Genomic DNA, 13,172 nt, shown 5'->3' with positions numbered 1-13,172 from the left:
TCGCCTCACGATCCATATTTGAGAGCCTACTACCATTGGGCTTCGAGTGTATACCACTTATTTTTTCTGTTTAACCTTTACTCTGCCGAGGGGGTCCTCAGAAAGTAACCCTGGTTTCGCCGAGGCCTTCTGGCGCGAATTTTAAATTCGTACACTTATTTGACAAAAATGTTATAACTCATAGACTATTTGACCAATCTACTTCGGGTAACTTTTGTTTTGCAGCTAAAACATCAGGGCATGCAACCGTGCATAAATCAAAATGCCAAAGCCAATAAGAGGGGTTGGGTGGGCAGTGGCTCTCAACTTTCAATGAAAAAAATCATAAAAATGGGGAGTTTGTTTCACATATTCAATAATGTAATGCAGCCAGGAACATGAAATGCCTTTCACTCGGTTGAGAAAAGACCATTCTTTGAAAATAAGGCTATAGTTTGCGTCCACTTCCCAAAATAGTGGGGGAAGAGGGGGCAAACTCCTTTATTTTTATGACTGTTTCATTGAAAATTGTGGGCAGTGGCCCACCCAACCCCTCTTATTGGCTTTGGTATTTTGATTTATGCACGGTTGCATTCCCTGATGTTTTAGCTGCAAAACAAAAGTTACCCCAAGTAGATTGGTCAAATAGTCTGCAAGTTATAACTTTTTTGTCAAATAAGTGTACAAATTTAAAATTCGCGCCAGCTTCCATACGTAAGGCAGCCTAAAGCAAAGTAAGACTTAAAATAGCAAAGCACAAACACTTACATGAGGAAGACTGGCATTCCCGTTTCTTGCTGCGCTGACTCCTCCTGTTCTGACTATCACGACTAGGCTTCTCAGGCACCAAATGACTCTGGTTGCAGTTGTATGCTGTGTTCTTTCCATTGGTACGAGATCCAACACCAACCTTGGCATCGCTTTTCACTGGTCCCGTGTTATTTCCTTGAAAAGTGTGTTTAAAAAGCAATATTAGCCACGGTTCACACACATACATAAATTGTATTAGAAATCTTTCCCAAAAATGAACTTAAAATTCCCAATTACAATTGGGTCTTGTACAAAATACAATTACCTTTCTTTTCTTCCAAACAAACTTTACAATTCTTCACTCCAGCACTCTTCATGAGGTTTTTCTCCTGAGCAGTCTGCCAGGCATTCGTGCCCAAGTTGTTATTAATGTGCAAAGGCCGCTTGGCTGCATTCGGCTTCTGGTGGTTGCTGTATGCAGTCTTGTCATTATTCAGAAGAGTTGCTTCTCCTGCCTTACCTTCACCTGCAAGCAGATCAAAGTGAACTTGAGTTAACTTTCAGAGTTACAAGTGATATAAAATTGAGATTCCACTACCCATCAAATTCAGTTAGGGGTAGACAAATTCATGGTGCTTGAATTTGTCTACCCCTGTATAGTGGAACCTCAATTTTATGTTTTGTTTTAATGTGGGAACCACAATGATGCTCTGATAAGTTCAGCATTAGAATTAACAAATAGCAACATGATTCTCGAAAAAGTGAACATTACACAGAAAAGTTGACCATATGGAACTTGAGCTAATTTAGTAGAGCTTTGATTACAATACACAAAATAGAAGCACATATCATTTCTCAATACATATACAGGATGAGGCAAAAGTCAGCTAACTTAGGAAAACAAATATGTGCATACGCACATACATATGATGATATGCAAGGGTTACAGTTACAACACATGATCATTATATGCACCATCTGCTTGAATGTATGCTTCAATTCGATGATCCCAGTTGCGTAAGACCTCTGTTAGTGTGGTGGGCTGATTTGGGACAGCTCCTGTGATCCTTTCTTTGAAGTGGTCCAGGCTTTGATTTCTCTGCATACAGGATGGCCTTTGCATGTCCCCTCAAGTAAAAATTCAGTGAGTAAGGTCTTGCAACCATGGTGCTCATTCACCTGACTTTTGCCTTATCCTAAAGTATATATTGCCTTCATTAGAAACAATACCTCCACCACAGAATAGTAGGGGATTGTGATGAGTAGTGATAATGCCGGAGGCTTGTAATCAAGTGGTCCAAGGCTTGATCCCCAGTGGAGGCACCACAGGGTATAGTGATTCAGTTTCTACTTTGAACTGTAGATCCAGTCTCAATTATTTTATCTGAGCATAAAGTGGACTTCAAGGAACATTACCTGTTCGATCTTGCCCGAACACCTCCAACTCAATTATTTCGTCATTTTTAACATTCGTACTTACCTATTCTGCATTGCGAAAGATTCTTTAAGGTGGGATTTTGCTTTTATCACGAAAATAATTTCAATTTTTCACATTACGAGTAATTATTGTTCTTCCTTTTTCACTTCCGCAACACACAATATGGTGGGCAGTTTCCGTAGCGTCATGGATCATCAGTGGGTATGCAGTGTTTCCAACCTTATTAATCTAAAAATGCCCCACAAACCATTCACGGTAAGGTTAGGTTAGGCAAACATAGTTAAAATTTGCCCCACAAACCATTCACGGTAAGGTTAGGTTACCTTAGGTTAGGTAAACATAGTTAAAATTTAGGGTCGTAGTAATATCAGGAATGTATATTTAGTTTTTTCATCTTGCAAAAAAACCACGTGGTTGGAAACACTGACAGGGGGTTACGTTATCTAACGTACGCAACATCCGGTTCACGTAAAGGAAGCAAATAACAGCAATGGCAATTGTGCTTCGGAGAGATATTTTCCTTCAAAAATACATGAATTCCAGGTCAAATAGATTCCACGATGGAACAAAATACCTCCACGAACCTTGAAATTGCTAACTCATTTCCGTAAGTAGGTAGTTTCTTCTGTAAAAATGAAGAAATGCGTTCGGGCGAGATCGAACAATTACCCAGGAAACTACTGAATCAGAGAATGATCATATGCATTAAGGTGATGAATTAATCATTCATGATCAAATATTATACCAAACTGACAACTTTATGTAAGTAGCCTGTTTATGTCAGAATAAATTACATGGGAACATTTTTACCTGCTGGTGACAATTTTCCCTTATTTGTCTTGTGAGTTGCAGTCCCATACTTCTTACTTTTCTCATCTTCCGCATGGCAAGGCACATCATTTAGCTGCATTGTTACACACAGATCACCTGGAGAGCATGTCACTTCACTCACACCACCATTACTCCTCTCCAGCTTATCATCTTCCAAGTCATCTAATTGCACCCAATCACAGGGTTCCACTGCACACTTCATATCTACACCTGGAGTCATCTTAACACACTGGCTTTGTCCAGATACCTGGTTCACTTTGGAAGCAATGGGGACTGTGGTGAAATCCTCTCCGCCCCCAGAATGCTGACGTTTAAGGAAGCTCTTTTTGGCTGACTTGGTCTTTGCACTTTGCTTCAATTTTCCCACTCCGCTGCCTATGGTGTTGTTGACGGCATTTGTACCCGGATCCATTTTTGGTAAAACATTGGGGATAGAGTTCTGTTTCACGGGAGGTACCTTGCTCACAACTGCCGAGTAAGATGGACGCATCGGGCGTACTTCACCAATAACCCTTTTCTTCACCTTCTCCTCCTCTTTATTTCTTCCACCGAAAGGAGTGTATGTTCCCGATACCGTTGGAATCCAATTGCCTACTACGTTGTCAATCAACTGCCTTCGGCTGCTTTTGTCCCATTTGATCTGGGCATTATCTACGCTTTGCTGAGTATCGTTCACTTCACTGAACAGGCCGTAGTCTCGAGTGTGATTCCTTGAACCCACTGCAGCTCCCCTATCAATTGGAGAATGATACGACAAATAATTATCCATATTTTGTGGAATGTTTTGCGGAGTATCACTGATAAAAGTCGGGGACATTCTCCCACCATATATTATCCGATAGCCATCTGCTTCGGAGAGCTTCCCCATTTCACTGTTCGGAGGGTTACCCACGACAGTCATTGCAGAAACACTGTATGGCTGAGGTCTCGCATGTAAGTAACTGGTTGGTAACTCAGTCGTGACAATATCTTCCTCTGGGGTGGCAGGCTTGAAGTGTGATGACAGATCTTTCAGAAATGCTGCGCCAGAAACTGGAGGGGATACGGGCGGTGGTATAAACGGATGTGTGGCACCTGAGGAATATTCCGACCAGGCATGTGGGGAGGCTGGCGTTGGTGGAGGGGTGAAGCCTAGTTGGATATACTGGCCATCACTGCTCTGCAGATCAGCAGTCATGTGTTCTATCATCTCGTCTATGGACCTTTTCTTCTGATGACCATAGCTTCCTGGTCCACTATCCCCCATTGTAACCTGATAATTTTTCTTTCCAGACGGAACCTCATTCACACTAGGAACACAGCCTGCAAATAAAGCAAAACAGTATATCAACACTGCCAATGTTCAACTTAAGTTGAATTTGACCGGTAATGCAAATGCAAAACTTATAGGTAAGTACCTATATAAAATAGATACATGTAGTTCCTTAACAATGCTATGATAAATGGTAAGACAAACATTCTAATGGCACTGTAGTAGGGGGATATGCAGTTATGATCACAGTAGGTAATTGTTCATAGGTATTATCACTCTATTTTATGGATAGAACTTCGAACAGTGCTAATTACTTTCAGGAAGCTTCAAATTTACTTTCACAATCATTTCCACTATGCTATGATAAAAAAAATGACTTGTTGATGGGGAGTGTAGATGCTTGCGTAAGATACTGCCTATGTCTTTTTTTGCCAGTAAATTGCACTTTTCGGAACTCCAAACAGTGGTAGGTACTCTCACTAAGGCTGAAATTAACTGTAACAATCATTTCTACAATTCGGCAATACTTTTTCTTTCTTCCATGAAACTTTGAAAAAATCATTGAAAAATCTGAAATGTGATCTACATATTAATGCCTTAATATAACAAAAATCCATTGAAAAGTTGTTCTTATGAAATGTGATTTAGGTTTCTATGTCATGGTTAAAAACAGATTAGAGATTAGAAGTTTTTAAAAGACACCCATTAATGCTTTAAAAATTTCCTACAAACTGTCACATGGACAACCAGCTTTGAAATAGCTATATTCCTAAATCTAAAAACCCCATGTCACACTAGGCCTTTAGGGGATAGGGGTCGAGGTCTGCTAAGAGTTTTACACGTCTCCCCTACATTGGGCTTCCTTAACCATAGTTTATTGCCTTCCATAACAAGTTGTGGCTGGGTGCGTATTACCCACTATATAATATAAACAATACTAAAAATAGTATAAAATTATTATTAACAGTTTCATACATTGGAGACACATTTAAATCGGATATTTTGTGTTTCTCGTGGTTAGTACTTGCCAATTATGTATTGCGGAACATAGTGGAAGGTGCCATTATGCTTTTTGCAAGAAAACAAACACTTTTTCTGCTAAAATAAACCAATTTCCTTAATGCTACGGAAAGCACGTCACGGTGCGATATCGCTTGCTTTGCGAATGGTAACGCTTCTTTTGTTTTCGAATATCAATGTTTCCAACTCTATTGTGCATTAAAGTTGTAAAAAAACGGGGATCACGTCTGGAAATTGTACATTTTGATGAAACATTGTTCGCTAGCCCCAAAAACCATCCACGGGTAGCCCCACAAACCATTGACGTTAGCCCCACGAACCATTCACACGAGGTTAGGTTAGGCCTGTTAGGTTAGGTTCCATTAGCACCCATTTCACCCCTAAATTCATCGAAAAACCATTTTCCTTTCTCGACAAAAAACGCAAGTTTCTCGAAAAAATTGCACGTTTGGAAACCCTGATTCCACTAGCGAATCGCGTAACTTCCGGCGCTAGAGCCATCTGCAGGTACATCTTGGAAACAACAGCATGATGTTGTCGATTTTCACAAAATGCGCAATATCATTACATGAAAAGTGATTATTTATTGTTCTGCTGCATTGTATGATGACACGGCTTCGTCGAAGTTTTAGGAAGAATATATATCGACGAAGGTTGTAAACCTTGGAGAAACTCATTTCCGTAAGTAGTTTCTTGTGTAAAATTGAAGAAATGTGTCTCCGATGTATGAAACTGTTACCAAATTATTTTTAAAAACTACTTACGTAAGTGAGTATGCAATTGTAGAAGAACGACCCTTTGCATGGTAAATAACAGAGATATTTGATCCCAAAGTGTAGCCCATGTAAGTAAAAACCTGCCATTTTGAAGTATTTTCGCCACTTTCTACTAGTAACATTCATTAGTATTCACACTCAAATATTGAAAGAACATGCAGAAAAGAACTATCAGTCCTAAACCTAATTTAACGACATAAAATTATAGCTGCTGTTTTGGAACATTGTGCTGGGTGCTTTAAGTTGAATGAAGTCTTCGGGATGGTCTGCTTTACGGTAAGGTAACAAACAAAATTTACTTCACAATAACACATTTCTGCAACCTAAAACAACTGAAAATGTTCATAAACAACACAATCTTCGGTAACAGTTTGTTATATCGCACACACATTAAAATCGGATATTTTGTGTTTCTCATGGTTCATACTTACGAATTGTGTATTGCGGAACATGGTTCAAGGTGCCATTATGCTTTTTACATGAAAACAAACACAATTTTTCACATAGAGAGCAGTTTTTGTTATTCCTTTTTCGCTTCCCTAACACACAATAGCTTCATAAACCATGTAAAATATTTCACTTTCTCGAGGGGGATACAGACAGTCAAGGGTACTAATCTGCACATGTAAAGGACATGGAGTGAAACCTGACTTATGTAACGGTTCAGAATGTCTAATGATTTATTTGCAGGTTTTATACTTTTATTAGAACATACTTTAGATTACTGGAAATGATTGTGGAAGCAAATGCGAAACTCGGAGAAACTAATCAGCACAGATAAAAGATTCGAAAAAAAAATAATTAAAAAAGTACAATTTGAAAAGTATCTTAAGTGAGCATCCATGATTTGCAGCTAGAGCCATTCTTGGTTTACGGTCACCACAGACAGATCGAACTTAAGACCAGATAGTTACAAGATCAGGTATTGGAAGCATTTAGGCACGCTATTTTAATGCAAAGAGCCATAAACCTGACCTTCTACCTTAACAATGAAAGTCCTTCGGGGTGTAATACCCCTTTGCATATCAAACGTGTGAATTGGATGGCAGCAGGGCTTATCTGAGACAACAATGAATGAATGGCTGTCACAAAGAATCATATAGGAGTACAGCAGGGAAATATAGTTTTCCAGAACACATGGAGTAAGTAATATCTGAGCCTCTGAAATACGTTAACACACACAAATAAAAATCAAACCACATTAAAACTGTGTGTGTACCATGCCTAGTTTGGAATTAAACATGCAGGCTGCTCCTATTATCAATATCAGTGAATGTCTTGAAACTAGTACCCCTTAAAACTTATAACTAATCACATTTTTAAGTGTGGACACTGTTCACTTGCACCTTAGGTACGTACATTATGATTATTACTTACTGTACATACGTACAATCAGTAATTTGTTATGGATGTTATATTTAATGCTACAGTCTAACACGATTGTAAAAATAAACCGATACAATCTAAAAGCTACAGTATGTCACCTGTTTTCGAAATTGAGCTCATCTTTTAACGTTTATGCATTTCTAAAACCTTTGCATGGTCGAAAGGCACATCGATGTAATCCGAACCCGAACCAAATATTAAATACGCTCGTGGAGTTACCCTCCTCGTCATTTGTATTACTAAAAACAAACTTACCACATTGTATGCTATTACAGAGGTTCGATGTTCCCTATTGTACAGTAAAATCTGACAGCTCATATCAGCTGATTCCCAGCAGTACGAAAGCTAATGCACTTTACATCGTATTATGTGACTATCCACTTGTAAAATTTACCACTGCTAAAAATATTTGAAGATATAATCACAATACATTTCTTCAGTTTCTTCAAGACACAGTAGACCTTCGATGATAAGCTCGTTGCACTGTGTGCACTTCCTGAAAATAACCTTCGTGAACCATTCCTTTAAGTTATTTTTTGTGCCCTATTCATTGTATGTATCTACAATTGAAAAATGAACATTTATATTCCTGTGTATACTAACGAACCTTACAGCAAATTCCGTTCCAAGCGACTTTATCAATAATTAAGCTTGCACCATGTCGGTAGAATGCATGGCTCCTCTATGGTGACGTCACACACCCGTCCGCCATCTTTTACGGAATAGGGAGATAGGGGAATAGAGGGAGGGAATGTTGCCTGTATTTATTTCTCAAGACATACTACAAAATTTATTATTTAAGCTCCCTCTGTTTTTTGTAAAGCACAGATATGTTTGAAAGAAAATAAAACGCCGTACACAATAAATAAATAAATAAACATATATAAGTTTTGTTTTTTGCCCACGAATCCAAGAAAAGCCAAATGCTCGTAAAGTTAGCCTGACGCCCCAGCTTGATATGCGCATCCCTCAGTCCAGTCTCCTCCAGCGTAACTTCACGAACATACTCTCCAGTGGTGGTTGCCACTGCCAGCTCGGGATGCAAGTTACAAACTTCAGGAGAATCGGGGCCCGGTATAACTGACGCCTGGGTTCGGTTCGCAGGTTCAGATGCACTGATATAACCGACCTTCGTGGCGGAATAGTTAGCACAGCACACTACGATACTTGGGATATCGGGTTCGAATCAGGTCCTAGGAATGGGTGTTCTTTGTGACTGTCCATCCGTTTCATCATGTCGCCATTCTCCTCGTCGTCGCAAATAGCCAAGAGTGACAGAAAGTAACGCTAAATAACAAGAATCAAAGCATCATTCAAGAATTATAAGATAACTTTTAAAGAACGTTTTAAGCAACTTTGGCTACACACAATCGTGAGGAAATGGACATTTCCACTTTGACATGAAAAACGTTTTAAATCCATTCATTTTACAGATAATGACACAAACATGAGGTGTGCAAAATATCTCGGCGATATTTGTTTCGGTTCTCGAGAAACACGCCTTCAAACACTGCTGAAATTCACCTACTACGTCACGGATTTGAAAACGTCCTCTCCACACACAGGAGGTCCTCTGACGTCATCACTTAGAAATGCGTGCAGGCGGGGCTTCTGCTCGTCCCGTCAACTTAGCATTAGCCGCGGAAGCGACAGAAAATTCACTTACTACTGTGTAAAACAAGTATCTTACAACTTCCAATGCAAAAATCTGTGCTCCATTTCTTGGAGATGAATTATGCCCTAGCAGTATAGTAGTATTTACTATAATTCAGCCACTCGGTAGAGGGTTTTCCCATTAGGGTGACAAAGCAAAACTTGTAACAGTCAATGGCTGAACACGTGAACAGCCTTGTTCATTGCGAATACATAGGTTGGTTCTGACTGGCAAGAACTTAATATTAGAGGAATGCCTTTTCTGGAATTACAGTTATATTCGTCATAATATTTTCTTCACAAATTATAAGATAATACTTTTAGAACACGCTGGTTTACACGCCAATTTCTGCAATATAAGAGGTGATACGGTATAAAAAGATACGGTGAGTTTTTCAATTTCCTGCAGTAAATGACAGTTTTCTTCGGTTAATATATATATTGCAAATTTTTGTATTTAGCCTACTTTTACGTCGTCGCTTTTCCGTTCACTTTGTTTAACCGCACAACGATGAGAACGCATGGTTAATCACATTTCTTCCCACTTTTGGCTAATCGCTACAATGAAGATGAATAACTACAAGCTGTATTCGAAGTCGGGGTGTAGGAGTACACCCCCCCCCCCACACACACACACACTACCATCAACTGCACAATCTAAGTATCACCCAACCTGCCATGATAAGATACGAACTTTTTCTTCTGTCCCATCTCATTTCGAAAGCATTCACTTGTCCCATCTCCTTTTATGAGTCGAGACGGAACATGCCTCGTCTCGTGAGCAACACTAACTTTAACAATAGAAGCATCCCCCTAGCTGTCCCCAAAATCTCGAGCAAACATCCTCCCATGTAACAATTTCCACTTCAATGAAATGTCACTCACAAGGAAACAGTCATGCCCAGGTCGAGAGTCAAACCTAGAACATGCGACTTCCTCAGATAAATCATGAATTTTGTGTATAATAATTACAACGCCAGTTCATTCCTGGTAATTCTGAACCTGCAGTTTGGTTTGCATATATAAGCAGGATAATATTTAGTTTTCGAAGGCTGTACCGTCGAAACGAGGAGTAAAATAATAATAATAATAATATTAAGAAAGGTTTTATTTGTATTTATAATGATAAGCCTCTGCATACGTTGTTAATTCTATATTTTTCTAGACTTGAGACGAGAACGAGAATTGCCCTCCTAAACCGAAACGGATGTTTATAAATTGAGAGGAGACTGTCAATGAGACATTTACAAATAAACACGAGACAGACATTTACAACTCTCAACGAGAACGAGAGCAAGGCTGCCATGTCTCGTCTCGATAGGATCCTTAGTGGTGAAGTTGTGAACCAACCAATTAATGCGTTCGGGGTAACGCATTAATTGGTTGGTTCCCATCTGGTGTTTGGAATTACGAAATTTTCTTCCCATCCGTATCCCGTCCTATACGTCTCTAATTTAAGAGAATGAAATAAGTCCGAAGGAATTTTTTATGAACAAGCGGATAGAACAAGGAAACTGGTAATTTTATGGCCGAGTGCACCAACGCCCATTATTTCGAAGTTCAGATGAGCGGGATCAATTTTGATCCACTCTAAATGAACTTGGTTTAAAGATTTGCATTGCACCAACGAAAAACGGCGTTCAAGAGATTCCGTTCAAATGATCCGAGTTTAATTTGTAAGGCTGTACCTGATTGGTTGGCTAAAACAAATGACAATCAAGAACCCCACCGAATAGTGTGATGTCTTAAAGTATCAACGTGTAGGAGAAGAAAGTAATTCGGGCCGCAAAGTTATCTGAATTTGAGAAATGTAGCGATCAACCTTGTCGACGAGTACAAGGATGTAGTAGGGTGTAAGGAAATAATAATCTTAAAAAAGAACTGACGGCATAAGACAAAGGAATAAGGAGAAAGCAGGGAACCTTCTTCTACGGGACTTCAATGCCTTACGAAATGCATTCGCGAGAGAACAGCGCACGCTGAACCTCGCCCGCTCAATAAAGATATTTTATTATTATTATCACTGTATTGTGGTAAGTATTTGAATTTTTCATTTCTTAATTCTTATATATTTATATTGTCAAGTCGTGTAGCAACACCATGTAGCAATATCGTAACATTGCTCTGTTCTAATTTACCTTGCACTTGCACATGTTTTGTGTTCTGGGATAGAAAGTACAGTATTTAGAAACATTTCGACTTTGCACCACAGAACCACAAATTATTATTATTATTTTGGCAGTTTTTAGTTTACTTTACACAACTCTCGAATTATCAGCATTGTACATCCAACATCTCTAGCGTTTGCACGCCCTCGATATCACTTTCCGCTCTTTTTATATTAAAAAACAACTGCCTGCAGTCGAAGCGTCAGTATCGTGAACCAGGATCAGACACCAAAACGGTGGCGACTGGCCGTTCAGAAGATAAACTCGTTTTGATGTTCCTAGATCGCGATTAGGTGTTGAACCGTCTTCGTGCAATGGAATTTTCCAGTGATCCTTTCCCGATCCGAGTTTAAAATTTGATCTTCGTTCGTGCACACGGCCATTAGTGAACCAAAAAAAAGAGGGGGGTTGGACCCGTTGAATCCCCCTTAAATACGCCCATGGTTATACACATTATTTCCTTGTAATAATTATACATAAACTAAGTATAGATATGTACTGTGCAACTAATGCAATCTTCTCATGGCCGTGTGCACGAACGAAGATCAAATTTTAAACTCGGATCGGGAAAGGATCACTGGAAAATTCCATTGCACGAAGACGGTTCAACACTTGATCGCGATCTAGGAACATCAAAACGAGTTTATCTTCTGATCGGCCATTCGCCACCGTTTTGGTGTGTGATCCTGGTTCACGATACTGACGCTTCGACTGCAGGCAGTTGTTTTTTAATATAAAAAGAGCGGGAAGTGATATCGAGGGCGTGCAAACGCTAGAGATGTTGGATGTACAATGCCGATAATTCGAGAAATGTGTAAAGTAAACTAAAAACTGCCAAAATAATAATAATAATTTGTGGTTCTGTGGCACAAAGTCGAAATGTTTACAAATACTGTACTTTCTATCCCAGAACACAAAACATATGCATGTGCAAGGTAAATTACAACAGAGGAAATATGATTGTATAAATTTACGAAAATACATGTTACTGGCTATTTACACGACACGACAATATATATATATATAAGAATTAAGAAATGAAAAATTCAAATACTTACCACAATACAGTAATAATAATAATAAAATATCTTTATTGAGCGGGCGAGCGTACCATACCATATGAGCTTACACTGTTCTCTCGCGAATGCATTTCGTAAGGCATTGAATTCCCGTAGAAGAAGGTTCCATGCTTTCTCCTTATCCTTTTGTCTTGCGCCGTCAGTTCTTTTTTAAGATTATTATTTCTTTACACCGTACTACATCCTTGTACTCGTCGACAAGGTTGATCAATACATTCCTCAAATTCAGATAAGTTTGCGGCCCGAATTACTTTCTTCTCCTACACGTTGATACTTTAACACATCACACTACTCTGTGGGGTTCTTGATTGTCATTTGTTTTAGCCAACCAATCAGGTATAGCCTTACAAATTAATCTCGGATCATTTGAACGGAATCTCGTGAACGTCGTTTTTCGTTGGTGCAATGCAAATCTTTAAACCAAGTTCATTTAGAGTGGATTAAAATTGATCTCGTTCATCTGAACTTCGAAATAATCGGCGTTGGTGCACGCGGCCATCAGTGTATTTTCTCTTATCTGCACAAAAATATTTGCCCATAATTTGCGCAACAGAAATGGAACAGAAACTGAAATTGCTTTATGGAAAAGAAAGTTAAATAGGCTTTATAAATAAAGTGAAGAATGTGAAAATTCCTATTTTGCACTACATAGGTTACGGTAAATATCGATAAATATAAGTTTAAAAAATATTTTTGAGTGTCTGGTCAGCAACCAATTTTATAAGCAGTATTTTTAGCATGGCCTGAGAATACACACGCGGCTGAACCCTTTCATTCATCTTGCACGTGAGCAGCAGGGATATTTCATAGAAGAATGATCATTACAAAGCATAGCTTTCC

General features: G+C 39.0%; 1 protein-coding gene across 3 annotated transcripts in view; it reads right to left on the bottom strand.

Moving 5' to 3' along the window:
• LOC145979319 (uncharacterized) overlaps positions 1-8,160 on the bottom strand; it is a 34,320-nt gene extending 26,160 nt beyond the window's left edge. The window contains exons 1-4 of one of the 3 annotated variants that reach the window (XM_083112165.1): positions 8,040-8,160; positions 2,978-4,300; positions 1,055-1,255; positions 748-924 (exon numbers count right to left, since the gene is read on the bottom strand). In XM_083112165.1, the coding sequence (XP_082968291.1) occupies positions 748-924; positions 1,055-1,255; positions 2,978-4,244 (1,645 nt within the window). In that variant the 5' untranslated portion in view covers positions 4,245-4,300; positions 8,040-8,160. Of the gene's footprint in view, positions 1-747; positions 925-1,054; positions 1,256-2,977; positions 4,301-7,687; positions 7,943-8,039 lie in introns of those variants that run through there. The other 2 variants (XM_083112166.1, XM_083112167.1) reach the window with 2 other exon arrangements.
• Between the last annotated feature and the right edge of the window lie 5,012 nt (positions 8,161-13,172).

Source organism: Lepisma saccharinum, chromosome 26 (genome assembly GCF_977018435.1).
Source record: "Lepisma saccharinum chromosome 26, izLepSacc3.1, whole genome shotgun sequence".
NCBI classification, from domain to species: Eukaryota; Metazoa; Arthropoda; class Insecta; order Zygentoma; family Lepismatidae; genus Lepisma; species Lepisma saccharinum.
This window is presented reverse-complemented; position numbering and strand designations above follow the sequence as displayed.